The 22,679-nt window shown below is 38.1% G+C and overlaps 3 protein-coding genes across 4 annotated transcripts in view; 1 reads left to right on the top strand and 2 right to left on the bottom strand.

Annotated features, from left to right (window-relative positions):
- LOC126378463 (probable inactive tRNA-specific adenosine deaminase-like protein 3) overlaps positions 1–8,079 on the bottom strand; it is a 14,082-nt gene extending 6,003 nt beyond the window's left edge. The window contains exons 1-2 of one of the 2 annotated variants that reach the window (XM_050026842.1): positions 7,857–8,079; positions 3,676–5,555 (exon numbers count right to left, since the gene is read on the bottom strand). In XM_050026842.1, coding sequence (XP_049882799.1) covers positions 4,403–5,494 — 1,092 coding nt within the window. In that variant the 5' untranslated portion in view covers positions 5,495–5,555; positions 7,857–8,079 and the 3' untranslated portion in view covers positions 3,676–4,402. Of the gene's footprint in view, positions 1–3,675; positions 5,556–7,856 lie in introns of those variants that run through there. The other variant, XR_007568081.1, reaches the window with a different exon arrangement.
- On the top strand, positions 971–22,679 carry LOC126378563 (neuropeptide IMFamide). The gene is made up of 3 exons (XM_050027005.1): positions 971–1,051; positions 21,777–21,918; positions 22,412–22,679. The coding sequence occupies exons 2-3, from the start codon at positions 21,777–21,779 to the stop codon at positions 22,504–22,506; spliced, it is 237 nt and encodes a 78-aa protein (XP_049882962.1). The 5' UTR covers positions 971–1,051; the 3' UTR covers positions 22,507–22,679.
- Positions 11,619–13,207, bottom strand: LOC126378281 (neuropeptide SIFamide-like). The gene is made up of 2 exons (XM_050026474.1): positions 13,084–13,207; positions 11,619–11,710 (listed from the first exon to the last, which is right to left on the bottom strand). The coding sequence occupies exons 1-2, from the start codon at positions 13,205–13,207 to the stop codon at positions 11,619–11,621; spliced, it is 216 nt and encodes a 71-aa protein (XP_049882431.1).

Genomic DNA, 22,679 nt, shown 5'->3' with positions numbered 1-22,679 from the left:
GACGTTCGTTATGTAAAAATTGACGATTCAAAGTGTAACTATGTTACCTACTGAATAAAGATATTTTTGAATTTAATAAAGTTCTTTTTACATAAGTTTTGCACCGTTTTAGTGCCGGGAACGTTCCCAAAATGGGAACTACTGTCTTCTATCCTGTGGGTTGTGAGGTGGATAACCAACCAGCAACCTTGGTCAGGCTTACTACTGCGCCGCCAAAGGCCCCTGACATGGGTCATGTAACGACTACATACTTACATCAGTATATAGTAACCGGGACCAACTGATTAACGCGCCTTCCAAAGAACGGATCATCTTACTTTCGGACAGTCTGGTGATCAGCCTGTAATGTCCTAACCAAAATAGGGATCACAAAGTGATTTTAGGATCACAAAGGGATCACAAAGGGACATAACATGACTGTAGTTATTACCGTATTATCCTAAATACAGTCGCAGGTTCAACTCCAGCACAGTCCTAAACCAACGATTGTCGAATTTGTTTTCGAATTCACGTTTGGATCATAAGTTATTACGTGCTCAGCGGTGGAGGAAAACATCGTGAGGAAACCCACATTCCCGACAAATGCATTTTCAGAGGTATGTGGCCTGTTTCCCTTCGCGGGTTGGAAGGTCAGACAGGCAGTCGCTTCTGTAAAAAACCAGATCTGTCAAATCTACAGGTTAGGTAAGCGGACCCTGTGAAAAACGGGATAATGTTATGGAGATGATGATGATGACACCGTTTCCCGTAACAGAAGCATCTTAAGGTATCGCAAAAATCTAAAACGCCACGTGAAGGAAGAGGGTCATTCAACAAATTGTCTTAAACGATGTGAATTGGCTGACTGTGAGCTGTTATGGACCTTAGCACGAGCGTCACAAGAGTTATGGGAGGATGGAGTGATATGTCGTCGACCAAGTATAGGCTAAAGTGATATTTATTGTGGCCCGATTCAGTTGGAACCGGATTTCGCAAGTGCTGGGCGGTGTGCTGGCAGAATACTCGTGGGTTCCTTTGCTTGAAAACAAAAAGGTTCTCTTTTCGTATTCTGGTAAGTTCTAGATTTATACCGCGTTTTCTTAAAATGGCGCTTGATTTTAAAGCTGATTTTTTTAAGTGCTAAAGTGAGTAATGAAATAAAATTGTCTATTCAATTAGACAAAAAACATTTAAAGTAAATACATTGACAGAAAAAAATAAGTACTTATATAGTATGTCATTATATATTTACAGTGTCTTTTCTTAATTGTAGATAAGTCAAAATATTTTAAGAATGTAAGTTTTCAGTAGGTATCCTTTCTGGGTCTAAATGTGGTAAAAAGAAATCTAACATAAACAGCCTATATACAACCAGCCCAATACAGGTCCGAAGTATTTGAGTAAATTAAATCATCAAAAACGTAATTCAAATAGCGAACACCTAAATAAATAGTCTGCAGCTAAAGCTATGGAAATTTTCGTTCGCTCTAAATATTATTTCCATAATAAAGATTTCATTATAAAACTCTCCCTAAAAATTAATAATGAAAAAATATTCACAGGTATTTTTCCGAAAATATCGGCGAGGCCAATGCGCGGCGCGGCGTAAGAAACTCTATGTACAATTTTCGGTATGGAAAATTGATCTATAAAATACCTTGTACTTTTTTTTAAATTATTAAAAATTAAAAACTATAGAATAAATAAAAAAATAAATATAGAACAAGACTCACCAAAACGCGTCGCACGCACTAACCGCGGCGGCGCGAAACTCAACCATTTTGAGTCTATCTCAAAAGCGTTCGATGGTCAAAAACCCCGCCAAAAATGATTTTCTTTTTTTTTAATTTTTACTTTTTAATTTGAAGCGGGCAAAGGCGTCGGCGCTCGAGGACGATCTGGATTGCAGCTAGTTTAAATTGTTACAATGAGGGGGATTGACAATTGGACAGATAGCTATGTCGGTTGAATAGTGACGTCGATTCTTTTTGGGTGCAGCTCACGTCGGCTAAGTATTACCACAGAATGTATATGTAGTACGTATTATATTACATATTTCTTATTATATACAAAAAACACCTCCACCAACCCGCAGTGGAGTAGCATAGTGGAGTATGCTTCATACCCCCGCCGGTGGATTGAGGGGAAGCCTGTGCCCAGCAATGGGACGTATATAGGCTGTGTATGTTATTATGTATTTTTGTAAAAGATTTAAGGTGTCCAACTCAATGATTTTCATGTGCATTTTTCTTGAACGGTGAAGGAAAACTTTTGAAAATAATTGAGTTGGACACCAGAATCAGAATTCTCAGAGAATTTTCAGTCAGAATTCTTTGATTTAAATTTTGTCTTCGTAAGGAAATACTTCCTAAGTAATGCTTTGAAGCATCTCTCCGTTTTCCACTTCTCCCGATCTTGAACTAGACAGGTTGTTAGGTGCCGAGACAAACCTCTGTGGTTTAACGGCATCATTCAAACTATGTATTTATATTAAGGATATAAAGAAAATAAATAAAAAAATAAAAACTCTTTCCAAGATATTCATCCAACTCGTCACGCCGTCCGCTACGTAGCTGCTACTCACACCTGCGACGCCGTCCCATCACTAGAGCTAATAAAATACCGTGATAAGTACATGACGTTGTGTCCACTAGATTCGGGTGTGATTGATAAAAAAAATCGTGTCATATGGCGTAACGAAATGTTGTCTGGAAGAAATTGCTAAGTAATAATGCTGCCAATTGCCGTGTCATGTACTTACCTATTCAAGTAAATGCATTTTATTGTATCCTAACAAATCTAATTATGCTATTTGTTTATGTAATAACGTAGGTACCTATATTATGACACTTACGATCATCCCTAGTTGGATGCTGTGGTAACCCAGTTGGTAGAACGCTTGCCTCTCACTTTGAGGTCGCAGGTTCGAATCCAGCACAGGCCTAAACCAATGATTGAACGTCGTGTCTTATAAGGAAGTGAAAGAATTGGCCATTGATAGACAAGAACGGAGAATTGCTACACCTTGAAAATTGCGGAATGCTCCATACTTCCCCCTCTCCCATTGTAGGGAAGTGGGGGGTTAGAGAGAGACAAAAAGTAGCCTATGTCACTCTCCATCCCTTCAACTATCTTCACTTAAAAAATCACGTCAATTCGTCGCTCCGTTTTGCCGTGAGACGGACAATCAAACAGACAGACACACACATACACTTTCTCATTTATAATATTAGTATGGATTGTGGATTATAAATACACATTCATCATCATTGAGGAGCTCGGTGGCGCAGCGGTAAACGCGCTCGGACTGCGATTGTTGAAGTTAAGCAACTTTCGCAAAGGCCGGTCATAGGATGGGTGACCACAAAAAAAAATCATCTCGAGCTCCTCCCTGCTTCGGAAGGCACGTTAAGCCGTTGGTCCCGGCTGCATTAGATAGATAGATAGATGATAGATAGATATAGCCTTTATTATGGACTTATTGTAACAATTTTTTTTTTTTTTAGCTTATACATAATATTAAAAAAGAAATAATAGGGAAGGCCCGTGCCCCAGCAGTGGGGACGTTAATAATGGGCTGATGATGATGATGATGATGACACATACATCATACATAAGATCACGCCTATTACCCTTTAGGGTAGGCAGAGACCACGGAAAAAAGGAAAATAAAAACAACATTTTATTTACGAAATATATTGATTTGATTTTTTGATTATTGATTTGACATCAGTATATAGGGTGTTAGTGACATCGTAACGAATACTGAGAGGGTTGATACAGACCATGATTCTGAGTTAATATCAAGTAGAATTTTCCGCCGCAAAAGTATGGAACCGAAAACAATTTAAAAAAACACTAAAACTTTCATGAGTTTTCCGACAAGAAATTCCACTTGATGTCAACTCGGAATCATTTTCTGAATCATCCCCCTCAGAATTTGTTACGGTGTCACTAACACCAATACGCACTTGTATGGCTATCTAATACTTGTACAGGTTGCAAGTGACGTCGTAACGAATACTGAGGGGGATGATTAAGCTCATTATTCTGAATTAATATCAAGTGGAATTTTCCATCACAAAAGTGTAGAATTCAAAATAACTTAAAAAAAACATGAAATTTGCGACGGAAAATTCCACTTGATATTACCTCAGAATCATGGTCTGAATAATCCCCCTCAGTATTCGTTATGATGTCACTAACACCCTGTCTTTATAGGTTATGTAGGACATTACAGGCTGATCACCCGATTGTCCGAAAATAAGATGATCCGTGCTACCAAAGGCACGTTATACCTTTATATTATCCCTTATAACACGTAGTCGTTGCCATGTCAGGGGTCTTTGGCAGCTCAATGATAACCCTGACCCAGGGTTGCTGAGGTTGGTCCACATCACAACCCACACGGTAGAAGACAACACTATAAAAAGCCACTGAAAACTTCAAAATGGTGATTTAAGGAAGGCACTCCCTGTAGCTTAGTCCTTGATTTAAGTCCACCAGCTTTTAAATTGGAGAAGCAGTAGAAAATCCTCTTCGCCCTAGCATGCACTAGGGCCATAGAACACATGATACACGGTTCTTTTAGCATATAAATATTGTATCCGGTACACAAATACGGGCTTTCAGTATCACTGTCTTCATTATCAACATCTCTTTTACTTTTATACGGCCTCGCTCCAAATTTTACTTTAGGGAAATTCTCTTTTAGATAAATTAATAATTCACTGTCAACCCCACTTAACGCACAATCGGTGGTTTGGCTGCGAGTACCCCAAGCTCCACCTTGTTGGGTCTTAGCTACGTTGTCAATAGCCAACATAGCGGAGTGTTGAACGGGATGGTCACCGTTAAAGAACGATGCAGCCACAACGCTGTCAGTCGACGGATCAACAATTACCGTTGCATTAGTCTTGAGGAGAATCTCTGCTGAGTGGTCAGTGACCTTTAAGTGCCAGCGTTGCACTTCAAAAGCCACAGTCATGAATTTTGTATGCAATTTCATTTCCTCGTTCGAAAAGAAATTGTCACTGACAAGTTTCTCATAATACTTGTTCGGATGGAAGTTACATGACCATAACAGTTGATTATACTGTCGCTTCACCTTCGGAGCGTACATTGGTACAGAAAGGTCTTTGAAATACTCAAATATATCTTTCAATTCTGGTACATTGATTTCTAAATACTCCTGTATGGAAGACATACCATTCAGGTAGTGTGTTGGACACAACAACACTTCCCTTTTTCTCACTCTTTTCAAGTGGTGCAAGCCTTTTAAAGGTACCTTCTCGTTTAAGATCAATATTGTCTTTGACAGGTCTTTTGGATTCCTCACATGACCGACGTAAACTTGAATAAGGGGCACTGGCTTCTCGAAATCGTCACCCAAAATTGCTTTTAAACTTTTGCATCTTTTAATGTTTTTTATGTGCGAATCTATTGTTTTTGATATATCGTCTTCGATTTTCGGCTTTTTCGTTGGAGGTTCTTTATCTTTAGGTAATGGTTCCATATTTTTTTCGGTGACTCGTAATTTCCTAGTTTATCCGCAGCAGCCTCGCGTCCGATTTTCGCTGAAAAGAAAAAAAATCAACACACTATTGCATTAAACACACTGTTTTTTTCACTGCACACAAATAGGTAATCACTATTAATGAAAAAGCACTGAAGCACTAAAATATTATCATTAAAAAAAAAGAATCGCAAAGATGTCGCTTGTGTCGCATGTCTACTTCAAATAAAAAATATCTGTACCTCAAATAAAAAAATAAAAGTAAAATTCGGATGATTATTAGGGTTGGAGGGGGGGCAAGAAGGAAACCACTGCCCTATTTGTCCCTAAAAAGTAGCATGGAGAATACTACACCGACAAGAGCATGGCTCTTATGGCAGGATTATGGATGTCTAAGTTTAAATTTTAAAAAGTAAGTATTTTAAATAGTTTGAGTAAAATAATCGCTGCGGGCAGCGCAGGACCGATCGTCGTGGAGATCCTTGGGGAAGGCCTATGCCCAACAGTTGGCGTCGTACGGCTGATGATGATGAGTAAAATAATAGTATAAAACAGTTTGAATAATATAAAATGTTTTTTTTTTTATAGAAGATTCCAAGGCGGAGTTTTCACTAACACCGTTGGCATAGACGGCGATACGGCTCACCTATCACGTTGGTCTAACAGAAAGCTCGGTGAGGTGTGGGTACTTAGTTCATCTTGCGATGGATGCACCTCTGACTACCCCAATTGGGATATATTCGTGAGCTTATGTTATGCGAGATTTCAACGTGGAGTGTGGTACAATTCCTCAGAATATGGAAAACATATATGTTTACACCCCACGCAGTGTTGGCTGGAAGAGATCTCTTGGAGATAAGTCCACCTTTTGTACCTATTTTTTTTTGTCATTATTAACTATATTTAGTTTATGTGACAACCACTATATGAGACGCCTCAAAAGGACGCACATATGGGATAACATACAGTAGCACCTTAATGAAGGCACCCTTCTAATGAGGGGGCCTGTCCTGCACGTTACTAAAACCAAACTATCAAAACTGCTTATGGTCAGTCTATTTGTTACTATTGAGCCGCCAAAGGCCCCTGACATGACTCATGTAACAACTACTTACTTACATCAATAAGTAGTAACTGGGACCAACGGCTTAAGATGCCTTCCGAAGCATGGATCATCTTACTTTCAGACAATCTGGTGATCAGCCAGTAATGTTGTAACCAGAATAGGGACCACAAAGTGATTTTTGTGATATCTCCCTACATCGTGATCGTGAGCCCAGCACTCAACCAATGGACCACGGAGGTCGGTCGGAGTTTGAGACGGAGGTCGTAAAAGTGTACAATGACAACAAATGTCAAATAGCAATATTGCTTTTTTTTGGTGAATTGCTTCAATGTGGCCTGTTTATTATTTTTTTAAAGTACATAAGTACCATCTAATTTTATTTTAAGTTATACTTGTCATTTTCTTATCTGCAGAAGAGGAATTATTTTTTATTTTACGTAACTTCTTTACTAACATAATACAACCTGTGACATTTGAATAAATAAATCTATTATTTTTCATTTTTTTTTTATTGAAACTGAGAAAAAAAGAAATGTATTTTTCATTATCATATCACCCAAATGTTGCCTGGAAGAAATTGCTACCTTAGCGATAAGGCTGGCTTTTTTATTTTAAATTTGTTTTCCTGTGTTTTATAATATGTTCATTTTATGCTATAAAGAATTGTGTAGGTAACTGTATTAGATTATGTAGCATACTAATAGTTAAATGTTTGTCTTTTGTTTTTATTTTCTGCCTATTCAAAGCTCTGCCTACCCCATTATGATTTATAAGCGCGAAGTTTTAGGTGCTGGTAAGAAAAATAATAAATATGCTTTTGTTATAAGATTCCAATAAGGATATAGGTATATCTATACTCAAATGTGGCTTGTTAATATTAATTCACACTTACTTCATAGCTCATTCCATGTTTGTTTTAGATATGGTAATGACGGCTTTTATCTGTTACGATTAAGACTATACATTGACCTAAAGGACATATTAATAATAGCTTTTTCATTCTACTACTGCTATTACGAAGTTAGTTGTTAATTTCCGAACGCCTTGAATAAAATTAGGCGTTAATTACGCATGTATTTGACACAAAATACGTAATTATATGCCGAAGAAATCTCTAACTTTCGAGGTTTGACCAAATGATCGACAAAAAAACCTCTTAAGATTGGCTTTTACATTTGTCCGATAAACTAAAGTTGAAAAATATAATAATTTTACTAATAATGCATAATTACAGACGCTCAGTCGCTATATTCTGCAAATAAAGCGTAAAATACGAAAAATACTTCAAAAAATTACCTGAACGTGGACTTCGGAATTCGTAGCTTTATCGCCCTCAAAATCTATTTTTTGTCACCGCAGAAGATAAATCACACTTTCCAACTGTCGTAGAATAAACAATACTTTGCAAAATCGTGTTATTCACAAGAAAACTTTGATTTTAAACACACACAAAATGTGAGAACGCAGCAGCCATTAGACAGGTGATAGATTGATTCCATTGGAAATTATAAATTGTAAATAATGCCACGCCATTGGTTGAAATGTTATCATACAGACAACTAACCAATCAGATAACGAGTTGGTCTGACGTTTCCTAAATGAGAACTTGTTTTGATAACGTTCCATTTCATTCTTGCCTTTTATCTAGTGTTGCTAGCTTTGACAGCAAAAAAATGATAAAAGTTAACCCTAAGACATTACGCAAAAGTAGGGTTCCTCAAAAAAATATAGATGACGCTGTGTAATGTTGACTTCGATTAAGCTTCTAATTTCATGGATAACAAATTTTAACGTTGTTTTTGGGTATACATGACGACCCTTGTTGTTAAACCCAGGCACAACACATCCACCCATTATTGTTTTGATCAAAATGAGAGAAGCAATATAAGTAGCAAGCAACATGATTCTATTCCTCTTCCGTTTCATTATATTATTAAATAATTATATACAAGTGAATTGAGAAAATAGGTAATTATCCCATTGGAGTTATAATAATAATAATAAATTCAAATTAAAAAAAATAGTTATACAGCGCCATCTACTCTTTTTTACGTGGGCTGAAAAGTTCCTCATTACGTTCTATTTTTATAGATTTTCGTAAAGATTAAAAATTATATTTATACCTACTGTTTGATCTGCAGTCTAGGTATTCATTATAATATATTATGTTGGTACGGTCGGCGCACGTTCCGATGAGCCCAGTTTAATTCAATATGAAGGCATATCAGCTTGAATCACCTGTTCGAAAGTTAAAAGGAGAATTATAAAGTGTCTGCAAACTGCAGTCTTGTATTATGTAAAACATAAAAAAACAATGGAAAACTTAACACGTTCACTGTGTAACTGAAAATTAGATATCGACCCCTCACGTGCAATGTTATTTTTTCAATAAACGAATTTATGTACATAGACAAACTGTGGCAAAAGACAACAATCTGAAAAGTTTCCCGTCGGACTTTCCCCAGAGCCCCACATATGGGACACGCACATACGTTTCAAATTTAGTGCCTCATATGTGGTTCATACAAAGTGAACGTGTTAATAATGCGCTAATATCTTAGAATGTACTCTTTTTACATTGTAATCTTTTATTTGACGTAACTTTTTATTATGTCCTTTCTAACATCATGGGGACTTGTTATTATAAGGTTCAGGGTCTATATTAAAATCCATAATTGAAAATGCCTATATTGAAAATCCGTAATCATTTAAACACATAATCATTAAAATCCATAACTATAAAATATATATATTTCAAAAGTATATCTTTAATATACATAATTTCAATATAAATAACGATTAAAAAATATAATTAACACCCTTAATTTTAATACCCATAAAAGTTGAAACCCGTACTCTTAATATAATAATAAATGGTTGCCCTCCAGCATAAAAGAAACGAAAATACACTGAAAGATCAGATAATAGTATTTTATGCAACAGTTGTATAAGAAGGGTCAAAAAATGCGAGTGGCGTGAGTTGCGATGTGAGCCTTGGCGAACATCGCAATAAGAGACGCCACGAGCATTTTTTGACCTAGTTATACAACGTTGCATACAATACTTTTTCTACGACGACGTAATTTTAAACGAAACACAAAAATTTTCCAATTTATTTTCCAACGCGCGGGAAAATGGCGGCAAATGTATACTTTTTTTTATAGTATATCTATGGCACCAAACAAAGTAAAGGTGCCAGTTTCCAGGTCAAAAAAAAAAAAAACAACAACAATGCTTTTTTGGCGACATTATAGTACAGTTACACTTTGTAAACAATGCTTTTATAGGCCATAGAGCGTACACTTTTTCAAAGAGTTTAATTATGTATGTACTTATATTAGACTTTTTGGTTATTTAAATGCCAGATTAAAGTAGAGGAGTAGAAAAAATAAATAATATTATACATCACAAAAATTAGTACCTAAATAAAACTGAATTTTAACTGCTATTGCTGCGAACTTAAATTATTTTTAAGCCTCATTTATGATTTGTCAGCTCGACGTACAATAAATAATAATTATAAATGATTTTGTAAATAAATGTTGATTTTACCATTACCACTCTTTCAATTCATTCATAGTTCATACCTACCTATTACACTAAAATCTTTAACGCTATGTTCTGTCCAGAGACAGGTATTAACTACATATGTTAAAATTATGGATTTGCAGATTTATTGCTTTTTATGCTATGAATTTTAAAGTTATAATTTTTAAAATTATGGATTTTCATTAATAAGCTTAATAATGATATATATTTTTATGTTATTCATTCTAATGGGTATGCAAATTACAATCATGTCAAGTCTGTTATGGATTTTCAATATAGGGTTATTAATTTTATGCAACTTAAGGGACACCCTAAGGTTCATCGTATCCATCTTAGGACATAATATCAACAGTGGCTGCCAGTAAGCTTTGCATTACGCCCAGAGCCACAGCTCTTACCGTCTCGTTACCGATTACCGGTATGCATTTATGTACGTACTTATTATTGGTTTGGCATTAACTATTTGGCCGGAGTGTAGACTATTATATCCGTAAAACAAATGTAAGCACTTACATAAACGCACATTGGCGCAGCGGTAAACGCGCTCGGTCTGCGATTGTTGAAGTTAAGCAACTTTCGCAAAGGCCGGTCATGGTCACGGTGATGGGGTTGGTAGAAGAATTGAGTAAATACCTATATTGTATCGTAATGTACTACTAGGTACCATTTGAAACAAGTGTACCTACGTCCAAGTTATATTCAGAGTCCATTAGCGTTAATCCGTGCTCGCAGAATATAATCTCCGGATCCCTGAAGCAATTACTCAAATATTGATAGAAGAACATAGACATATCTACTTCTAACCGTATCTAGGTGGAGATAATAAGCGTCAGCCGTGCAAAAAGCTTCCTTACATCGATGAGTAGGTATATGAAAATAATTGTTTAAGTAACATATTCCCATCCGGACATTAAACCTAAAACCTCCGGATAGCGAGTCTAATGCGCTATGTCGTTACACCACTTTACTGTTAATAAAACAAAAAGTATGTCCATATAATAATAGTTTATTGATTAATTGATAAGTTTAAAGTATAAAAGGTAAAAATACTATTATGGTATTACAAAATCATCAAGCGTCATTTATTATAATATACAAAAACTGTTTTAACATATTGAAACTAAGTACAAAATGCCTGAAAGACTACAAAACGGTATTTTAGCCAGATTCATCGTCGAAAGTAGACACGCAGTGTGTGATCTGAGGCCTAATCGTATAGCTCAGTTTCTATTTTTAGAAATCCTATCCTGTATTTGGATGAAGCCTGCACGGCATCCCAACCACGGTAATTATAACGAGGGTTACGACCAGTAGGCGCCGCGAATGCTATCTACGTGGATGGGCGGCTTGCGATTATTAGTCAAAGCCCTCGATATAGTTCGCGCCACAACCAGCGCGCGGCGCGGTTGCCGCGCGAGGGCTGTTAATTATTTTATATTTTTGCCAATCAATGGATAACATCGTATCTGTCAAGATTGAAACTGAGATACACGTACACCCCCCTGGAATCTATTTACTCTCGATGGTTTGGAACCATGCTTGGCAGGTCTCCATAGCTATGTCGCAAAGAGCATTCAAAGCTCTACCAGTTGAGTCGTATTCTGCAAGCAAAGAAAGAAGTATAATTAATGGCAAGTACTTAAGTCACCAGAATCCTCATTTCAGAGTTAGGTCGCAGGTCAGGGAAAAAACGGGTGACTTCCGGTCCGGTTCGTTCTTGGAGCAAAGGTTGGCCATCGCTATTCAGCACGGTAATGCGGCGAGCGTTATGGGCACCTTCCACCGGGAACGGTCTTTTTTTTTTTTTTTTTTTTTTTTTTTTTTTGACGTGACTTATTGTAGATTTGCCGCAGATGGCATTAACTACTTGGCCGGACAAATGGGGAGCGCTGAAGGCTCTCACCCGGTACAACGTTTAAGACAACAGGCCTGAGGGTGCCCAGTTGGGCGCGAACCTCGGCTCAGGGCGTCGTCTGAGAGGAAAAATATTTGAAAGAATTAATCGACCCTAGTGGGTCGATAGCGATAAGCGCTGAATGAGGGAAATCGTCGACCACGCCGGCGGGGTCGGTATCGGCCGGCGGGGTCGGTATCGGCGGGAACGGTCAGAGGCGGGTTATTTATGAACTAAGTTTTTTTTGATAATTTTATGATTCTAAAATTAATGTATCAATTAAAATAATATTACAGTACTTAAGTTAAAGCAAGACAAACGAAGCAGTTTTCACTACAACATAATAATTAATTAATTAAAATAAAAAATAATAATAATAAAAAATAAAAATAATAATATTTTTTATTTTATTATTATTTTTATTATTATTAATTTTGATATTATGGAGGGCAATACGGCTCACCACCTATTACGTCCAAACATGAAGTCGGTAACAATACGAAAATCATTGGTTTAAACATGCTGGGATTCAAACATGAAACCTAACTATTGAGCCGCCAAAGGCCCCTGACATGGCTCACGTAACGACTACTTGCTTACATCAGTAAGTAATAACTGGGACCAACGACTTAACGTGCCTTCTGAAGCACAAATCATCTTACTTTCGGACAACCTGGTGATCAGTCAGTAATGTCTTAACCAAACTAGGGACCACAAAGTAATTTTAGTGAAACCGGCAATCGAACCCGGGACCTCCGGATCGTGAGCCCAACGCTCAACCACTGGACCACGGAGGTCGTTTACGGTAAATAATTTATATGAAAACAAAGGTACGCACCAATAACATTTCCTCTTTTCCCAAAATTCGGAATCATTTTGCTTTTTCGGACAATCAGGTGATTCAAGCCTGAAATGTCCTAACCAATCAAAGGACAGTCTCACAAAGTGATTTCGACAATGTCCCCATCGGGAATCGAACCCGGACCTTCAGATCGTGAGCACAACGCTCAACCACTGGACCACGGAGGTCGTTAACAGTCGGAGCTGCTTAATAATTTATATGAAAACAAAGGTACGTACCAACAACGTTTCCTCTTTTCCCAAAAATGGATCCATTGAATGGTGGTTTCCTGTAGTTGGCTTCTCCCTCAATGATGACGCAGAAGACAACGGCGAGGACACAAAACGCAAGAGTTACACGCATCGTGAAAGTTATATCTAGATTACTCTTAAGTCTGTAGTCTACAAGAACTTCTGGAAGAATGCTTCATGAATCTATTTTTCTGCAGCTTTTATAGCAACAGTCTTATTTAGTTATAACCGCATTGCCTAGACTCATCTTCAGCCTAAACGACATTGTGTGGACAAGATGAAAAATAAATTCTATTAAGGTTCTCTTAGCAGCGTGGTTGGTGCTAGGTATGTTATGTATACATATCAAATGTATTACCGAAAAGAACAATAATAATATTGTAATCACTTTAAAATTAAGTCATAATATTACTGTCTAACAATCGATATGCGAATCGATATCTGTGATAATCGATTCGCAAGTCGATATTTGCGTATCGACGATACGTCACTTTTGAATATGGCGGCGAAGCGTCAATACGGTTGGTGATATAAAATAAAACTTGTGAAAAATCTATTAATACAAAATTAAACGAGTATCGTCCAAAAATACGAGTTTTACTTCTGAACTGATTATAGTTCAGAAGTGGGATACCTTTTAAAAAAACGCCCAAGAGTTGGATTGTCAGGTAAAATAAGCATAGAATCTGGTAAGTGTGCACATTGTTTCTAAAGTGTATTTATTGGTTTAAAACAAATTCTAATACGTGTGTGTTTGGGAAGTAATTTATATTTGGGTACAGTTTTGCCAATGCTAATGTAGCAATTTATTTTCGTTAAGTTTTCTAAAATCAAATAACGGATATCTAATAAAAGCGAATGGTTATGAACGTCTGATGGAGTATCTACGAATGGGAAATTACGAATACAATACCTACGAAATATTGATTGAATATTGATGACTGGTCATAAGTAATAGTATTCAATTTGCATTGATTTATATTAGTATCTGACAAACTTACCTACACGTTTATAGTATGTGTACCCACTTTCCGCCAGCTACATATGTTAAATATACAAAAAAAATATATAGCGAAAAGAAACTAATACCCACTATTCATAAACTTATTATCTTTATTTTTATGTTACCGTCGCTCATAGGTAACCAAAACATTTAAGTTTTAGTTGTCATTATGTTGGATTACTTAATCTTACCTATGCCACTATACCTATCTACTTACTTAATGTTATAATTGGATACTTACAGTTACTGTTGGAATTTCAGCAATCAGTTTATTCCTGTGATCCCTATCCTTCCTAAAATCGTAGGAATGAATCAAAGTAGGGCTTATGATCTGAACGCTAAACAAAATCGAAGAACCATAACTCCCCCTGGTGAACCGCCTAACTCAATGCGAAAGTCACGTTCAGTGATGCGACGTCATACATTACGTCGCTTATCCACTCGCAGTAGGTCACCGATTAGAGACAGGTCGCGTTCGCCACCCCGTACACCATCACGTACTCGAAGTAGCAAGGCTCCATCAAGAGTTGTGTCCACACCCAGGCGTACGTCGTATACCCGCGGTAGGACGTCTTCTTATAGAGATAGCATCCGCGAGAATGTACTTGTTCACTTTCGAGAACAAAGCAGCAGTCGGCGTTCTAGATCATACTCAGACGGTCGTGAAAGCGGGTCAGATCATCGCTCATTTAAAAGCAGACAGACCGTGACATCGCGCCGTAGTAGGTCTCGTTCTCGAAGACCAGATCGTAGTGGTAGAAAGCGACAGCACTCTGATTCCTCTACGTCCCCAGAAATTCATCGAGCAAGAGCAGATAAAGTAATGACCGATAGGAGCAAGGCAGGGCCTACAAATGAATTTAACTTACTGGAAAAACTAGTAAATGCTCTAAGTGACAGGAACAACCGGAGTGACCAGGGACCCGGAAGCCATGCATCTCAAAATATTATACCTGAGTTCGATCCACAAGCGAGGACACAGACAATGAAGGAATGGTTAACTAAGATAGACGAGTCAGCTCACATATATGGATGGTCGGAACGTCAAACAATATTTTACGCCTTACCAAGATTGCGAGGTCTTGCTAAACGTTGGTATGATGGATTGACCAGCGTCAGATATAACTGGACTGAGTGGCGCGAGAAGTTAATATCGGCATTTCCATGCGAACACAATTACGCAGACCTGTTATCGGAAATGCTAGGTAGGAAAACACGTCGTAACGAAACTCTGGAGGAGTACTATTACGACAAAATTATGCTTATAAATAGGTGCGAATTAAACGGAAAAAAGGCTGTCGATTGCCTCACTCAAGGGATATTTGACCCAAATGTCAGGATGAATGTTCAGGGTGCTAACTTACAGGATCCTGCAGGCGTACTGCAATACTTTAGGAACATCACAAGTAAAGTAGCTGAAATGCCAAGGAAATTAGGGCAATTTAATTATAACCACAATGACCAGATGAACAAGAAGAATGTTGAATCTTCTTCGCGAAAACCACCTTCGGCAAACCAAGTTACATGTTATAACTGCGGCGAGAATGGACATATCGTCTCTAGATGCCCAAAAGAAGTAGTAAAATGTAGGAAATGTCGACGGTACGGTCACAAAGAAACCAATTGTCCAGGACAACCTGATACTGGAACAACAAAGGAACAATCAACCAAAACAACGCCAGCGACTATTACTAAAAATATTCTTAATATTACGACTGCAGGCACAGGTAGTGACAAATATTTTAAACCGATAACGGTTAACGGGAAAGCAATGACATCGTTCGTAGATCTAGGAAGTCAATGTACGTTACTTGGAGAAGATATCGGACGAGAGTTAGAGTTAGAAATTGATCATACGAACTTACCGACGTTAAAAGGATTTGCCAGCGGGACTCTCACTCCCAGCGGACGAGTAAATGTTCAAATCGGTCTAGACGGGTTAAATGAGAGTGTGGAGGCATATTTAGTAGATCGAAGTGCTTTACCTGCTGACGTTTTAGTAGGACAGTCGTTAACAGAACTACCTCAAGTCAGAGCATGCAAAACGAACGACAAGTTAGTATTTTATAAGGACTTAGGGACGGATTATACAAAATATCCTGTTTATAGTGGCGAGGAATTACTCGTGCATGGTGCTCAGACGTTGGACGTTAACACGACAGTCGATATTTCGGGTTCCATATACATTGATACTGAACCGTGTTTGAGAGAAGGTGGAGAATATTTAATTTTACCAGGTATATACTCTATAAATCATGGTAGAGGCTCAGTAGTCGTCATAGGTTTGAGTATCGAGCCGTTTAAATTAACAAAGGGTGCATTATTAGCTCGCGCTGCGTTGGTTTCAAACACTGATATACCTCGCATCGATAATCATAAGGACAGCTTTATGGCCATTAATTCGATAACATTTGAGGAAACCTCCAATACCATTGCTAAAGAGCAAATTCGCATGAATGATAATCTAGACTTGGAGGTGAAAAACCAGTTGTGTGACTTACTTAATAACAACCGCGATCGTTTCGCGTTCGGGCTTGATGAGCTAGGCAAGACCACATGTACGGAAATGCACATCGAATTGAAAGATCATTCACCAGTGACATATAGGCCGTACCGGCTGTCCGTCTCGGAACGCAATAAGGTGAATGATATAATTGGAACGATGTTGGCCAACGGAATCATTCGTGAGTCCTCTTCGGAATATGCCAGCCCGATAATTCTAGTCCCTAAGAAGAGCGGCGAGGTGAGGTTATGCGTCGATTATAGGGCGCTAAATCGGAAAACTATTAAAGAAAAATTTCCGATGCCTTTAATCGACGATCAGATTGATAGCTTGTCGGGACAGGTATACTTCACAACGCTTGACCTCACCTCGGGTTACCACCAAGTGCCTGTGGCAGAAGAATCCAAGCATCTGACAGCATTTGTGACGCCCGATGGGCATTATGAATATAATCGGATGCCCTTCGGACTCACAAATGCACCGGCTGTGTTCCAAAGGCTCATTCTTAAATTACTCAAACAGCGCAAAATACCAGGTGTATTGGCATACATGGACGATATTATTATATCATCGGAAACCATTAAAGAAGGCATGGAAAGACTTGAAGCGGTTCTTGACCTTTTGAAAGAGGCCAACTTGACCCTGAATCTTGCTAAATGCAGTTTCTTCCAGACCACCATACAGTATCTAGGATTTGAAATTTCCTCTGAAGGGGTAAGACCTGGAGAGGAAAAGACAAAAGCTGTGGCCAACTTCAAGACACCTCAGAATGTCCACGAAGTGAGGCAGTTCATAGGCCTCTCGAGTTTCTTTAGACGGTTTGTTAATGGTTTCGCAACTATTGCAAGACCTCTGACCTTACTCACAAAAGCTAACACCAAGTGGACTTGGGGTCATGAGCAAGAAGATGCCTTTAACAAGCTCAAGGAAATTTTGATCACCCGGCCAGTGCTTGCCATATACAACGTGAAGTATGACACGGAATTGCATACTGATGCAAGCTCAAGCGGTTTGGGGGGAATATTATTACAACGCGCGGATAAGAACTCACCACTTCGACCGGTGGCTTACTTCAGCAGGCAGACGACAGCAGACGAGCAACGTTTTCATTCTTATGAGTTGGAGACTTTAGCTGTCGTCGCCTCACTGAAAAGGTTCAGAGTATATCTTCTTGGTATTGAGTTTAAAATCGTCACCGACTGTAACGCCTTGCGCACAACTCTTATTAAAAGAGATCTCATACCACGAATAGCCAGATGGTGGCTACTTGTCCAAGAATTTACGTTTATAATTGAATATAAGCCTGGATCTCAAATGGCACATGCAGACGCGTTAAGCAGGAATGCTATTGCAGACAATGACACAACACTTTCCGTTTTGCAAGTAGGAGAAGTGCACTGGCTACAGTCAGTACAGATGAGCGACCCTCGTTTATGTCACATAAAAGCTATATTAGACTCGAAGAGCCCGGAAGCTAAGGATGTTCACGACAATTATGTATTAAAAGACAACAAGATATATAGAAAGGTTAACGGAGAACTCCGATGGGCGGTCCCTAAGGATGCCAGGTGGAGAATCTTGCAACAGTGCCATGACGATGCGGGCCATTTTTCCAATGAAAAGACTTTAGAGAAACTTCGACGGGATTATTGGTTCCCCAGGATGACCCAGTTTGCAAAAAAATATGTAAGGGCATGCATACCATGCGCCCATGCAAAGCAACCGGGAGGGAAGAAACAAGGTCTCTTACACCCTATCCCAAAACCGACTTGCCCGTTTCAATGTCTTCATACTGACCACTTAGGTCCATTCATAAAAAGCAAACGCGGAAATTTGTATGTCCTAGGTATTATAGATAGTTTCTCTAAGTTTATAATATTGCGCGCGGTGAAAAACACTAAAAGTAAAACTACTATATCCGTGCTCCGTGATGTTTTCGCACTCTTTGGAACACCTAAACAGCTTATTTCAGACAGAGGCACGAGCTTCACTTCTAATGAATTTAAAGCGTATATCGAGTCTATTGGAATCAAACACACGTTGAATGCGGTAGCCACGCCGCGTGCAAATGGTCAGATCGAACGGTACAACCGTTCCATACTGGCCTCACTCACAGCTCTGTGTCATGATACTGATGATCGGGACTGGGACATTAAAATTAGTCAGGTTCAATGGAGCTTAAACAACACAGTTAACCAAACAACATGCAAAAGTCCAACTGAGATATTATTTGGTAAACCTTCGGTAAACGTTACGGAAGGTCAATTGCATGAAATAAACCTAGCAAAAGAAATTGCACCAGAAACGATAGAGAACATTCGTAAAGAAGTTACCATAAACATACAAGAACAGCAGGAAAAGATGAAGACGCGATACGACCAGAAGAGAGCAAAAGCTAGATTATATAAAGTGGGAGATCTCGTGATGATTCAAAAGAATTCTAAAACTCCAGGTGAAAGTCATAAACTAGTTCCCGCATTTAGTGGGCCCTACCGGGTGTCCGCGGTCTTAGATCATGATCGGTACGAAATAAGTAGTGTACAAGGATACGCTAAGAAAAATTACACAAACGTATTCTCAGTAGATAAGATAAAACCCTGGGTACGATTTGCGGAGTCAGAGTCCGAAAGCGAGTACGGTGATAGCGAATGATTAGTTGCAAAATGGTTCAGATTATTAGTTTTAGTCTTAAATGGTAACTATATTACTTAGTTCTTATTATTTGGCAAATATTATTATTACTGTTATTCCCACGTTTTCCTATCCCAATTGATAAACTGAAAGATTGCCGCTGATGACTGAACGTGACCTGACCAGTGGAAGCCGAGCAATCCAGTTGCGTTACTTATGGCAAGCAGAACTCGTACAAATCAGACACACTGATGATGATGACCAGAGGCCGCCCCATCGAGTTGCAGATTTAGCTGGATGTTGCCGTTTATTTAAGAATCAAAATAAGCTCCTTGCGCGGGCACGTAGATGTGACAATAGTTGGGCCGTGGCTCCTTGCGCGGGCACACGTACGCCAAATACCTAAATACTTTATTAGCCGTAGCTCCTTGTGTGGGCGCACATAGCCTGATACTAGTTAGTCGATGGCCGTAGCTCCTTGCGTGGGCATACGGACCCGAATGCTAGCTAGCCGAAGGCTATAGCTCCTTGCGTGGGCATACAGTGCACATATATAACCGGGTTGAGTCCGTAGCTCCTTGCGTGGGCATACGGACCCGAATGCTAGCTAGCCGAAGGCTATAGCTCCTTGCGTGGGCATACAGTGCACATATATAACCGGGTTGAGTCCGTAGCTCCTTGCGCGGGCAAACGGCACCCGCGTGTTAACAGCTCCTTGCGTGGGCTAGCGGTTCCCGTTTACAAGATGAAACCAAACCAAACGGAGCTTCAGGCAGCCACGCGGTATCCAGATTCCTCCTAAATAGTGAACTAGATCAACTCTTTTGTAAATCTAATCAGTCCGAAATGTTTCGTGTAAACAAGGTCTTTTAGTGTAAATCAGTGAAATGGAAGTGATAGTTTTACTTTTCTTTAATTGAAAAAGAACAAATCTAAGGATTATAATGTTTTTTTAATAGTATTTAGTAGTTCGTCATATCACATATCAATCGATGTATTAGATAATTAAAAAAAAAACAAGTAATTGAATGGGGTCATTCTAAACGTAGGATGGCCGAATACTAATTACCGACTAATTTCAGGATTATGTAAAAATTAAAATTTGTTCTACATAGTTATTATGGGTTAATACCCATTATAAATATCACAATTATAAATATATTTATAATTATAAATATATTTATTGATTGATTTTCTAATTTCGTGAATTGTTTGATAATGACGTGTTTATCATAAATAATTATTCTCAGAGTAATATGAGACTCTACCGAGTCTGTGACTCTGTTACTAACTAAAATTGTCTCCTTTGTCGTCTTTGGGTCTTTGTATAACGGACACACATATTCCAGTTGTTGTCGACCTCTAATGTTATTATATTTGAATTAATTTATTTATAATTGTAATTAGTTTATTTATAATTGTAATTAGTGTGGGGTCGTCTTGACTAGGTGTCTGGGACAGACACTGAATCAGGATGGCCGACTGTAATCACTTTAAAATTAAGTCATAATATTACTGTCTAACAATCGATATGCGAATCGATATCTGTGATAATCGATTCGCAAGTCGATATTTGCGTATCGACGATACGTCACTTTTGAATATGGCGGCGAAGCGTCAATACGGTTGGTGATATAAAATAAAACTTGTGAAAAATCTATTAATACAAAATTAAACGAGTATCGTCCAAAAATACGAGTTTTACTTCTGAACTGATTATAATATATTATGTAAGTAGATAATAATTATGTAATATTCTCAATGTTTTAAATAGAAAAGCACAATTATATTTTTTTTGTTAATGGCGCCCAAAAAGGGGCGTCGTGAATAAAAAAGATTTGTTAAAAAAACACAAAACACGTCTATAAACATTTTACGTTCTCGCATAGCACTGAAACATTACTTATTTCCCAACCACTTCATGCCCAAAAAATTATGCCAGTACGTATAATTAACTGAGAAAAGTATCTATTATACAAAAGATTCTTCATTACACCTAACTCAGTGATATTATTTTTAATCAGGCTTATTTAAACTATTAATTTCAGATAAGCTCTATAGTACTAAAATGCATTACTAATTCCCTTAGATATAGAATGTTCCACGCCAATATTGGTCTTCGATATTATGCACTAACAAAGTTTCAGTCCCTTTGGGACCTCTAACTCTGTCAACATGTGGTCAGCATCCAATAATCCAATAATTGAGTGGACGTTACCATGTCCCGGATTCACAGTATAAATTGGCGCGAAAATCGCCATCTTGCATCAGTTGACGTTCAGCCGTCTAAGGGTTACCAGCTAAAAAAAACCTTATCTAGTAAAGTAAGTGTTCTTTCTGATTATCAATCTTATTACGCGCAAATAATACACATAATATATTAACAGTAAGAAAAGGTAGGTAACTGTGGCCTTTTAGCAAGGGACGGTTTCTTCCTGGCATCTTTTAAGCTCGATGCACACAGATCCAGGAAAGCGGGTAGATTATTCTTTCCCGCTCTGTCTACTGTTTTCATTTTAAATTATTTCATATTTACTTTATCAGATGGCCGGAGACATGATCAGGTTCACAATCGGCGTGGTCTGCGTGGTCGCCGTGCTTCTATCATTGGCGGAGCTAACCGAGGCCAACTATAAAAATGCACCAATGAACGGAATCATGTTCGGAAAGAGGGGACCTTCAGCCGGTAAGTGAATATAGGTATTTTTCTATCTTTAACGAATTGTTCCTATTGTCACTTTGGAAGATAAATTAAATGAAGTATTAAATCTTTACAAAATACAAGGCTGTTGGTTAACTTATCTGAAACTTGTGGCTCTTTTAACGATCAATTATTATGTGCGTAACTTTGAATATAGATATAGAACTACCAGTATCAATAGAATTATGTTTTCAACAAAAGTGTATTGACTAAGGAGGATAAGTTGTTATCCTATTCAGATGTTTTACCTAAAATAATCCCTCTGTTAGGCATTTTTTCCGGCCTGCCGGAGGATATTTCCCATTATCTTGAATCCTGACGTCTAAAAACGCAACAATGAAGCGCTTTAACTAAAATTTGACAATTTTTGTTATTAAAGTTGCTTTTTTAGATGAGTCACTTTAATAAAAAGGCCATTTTAAAATATGTGAGGTATTATATCTATCAGGTACTTTAACATGTTGCTTGTTTTCTTCAGCTGAATACGATAACCGGGGCAAAACGTTCACGGCTCTCTGCGAAATCGCAACTGAAGCTTGCCAAGCGTGGTTCCCGTCTCAAGAGAACAAGTGAACTTAGGCCGACTCACGGATTATGTCAACGATCTGCATTCTTGTTTCTTGAACGACGCGCATTGATATATTGCTTCGTTGTAAAACAATAAAATAAAAATAATTCTCAATGACCGAGCGATGTATAGTAAATACAGCGATGTCTTCATAGATCATATACCTATTTTAATGTAT

Source organism: Pectinophora gossypiella, chromosome 26 (genome assembly GCF_024362695.1).
Source record: "Pectinophora gossypiella chromosome 26, ilPecGoss1.1, whole genome shotgun sequence".
NCBI lineage: Eukaryota > Metazoa > Arthropoda > Insecta > Lepidoptera > Gelechiidae > Pectinophora > Pectinophora gossypiella.
The sequence above is the reverse complement of the archived record's forward strand: the minus strand, read 5'-3'. Positions and strand labels throughout refer to the sequence as shown.

Bases quoted from the DNA above. Each gene is read 5' to 3' on its own strand.
- LOC126378563 (XM_050027005.1), top strand. From the start codon at position 21,777: ATGGCCGGAGACATGATCAGGTTCACAATCGGCGTGGTCTGCGTGGTC. The intron at 21,919-22,411 runs GTAAGTGAATAT...TGTTTTCTTCAG, and splicing joins AAAGAGGGGACCTTCAGCCG to CTGAATACGATAACCGGGGC.
- LOC126378281 (XM_050026474.1), bottom strand. From the start codon at position 13,207: ATGCGTGTAACTCTTGCGTTTTGTGTCCTCGCCGTTGTCTTCTGCGTC. The intron at 11,711-13,083 runs GTACGTACCTTT...CTTTGCTTGCAG, and splicing joins GAAAAGAGGAAACGTTGTTG to AATACGACTCAACTGGTAGA.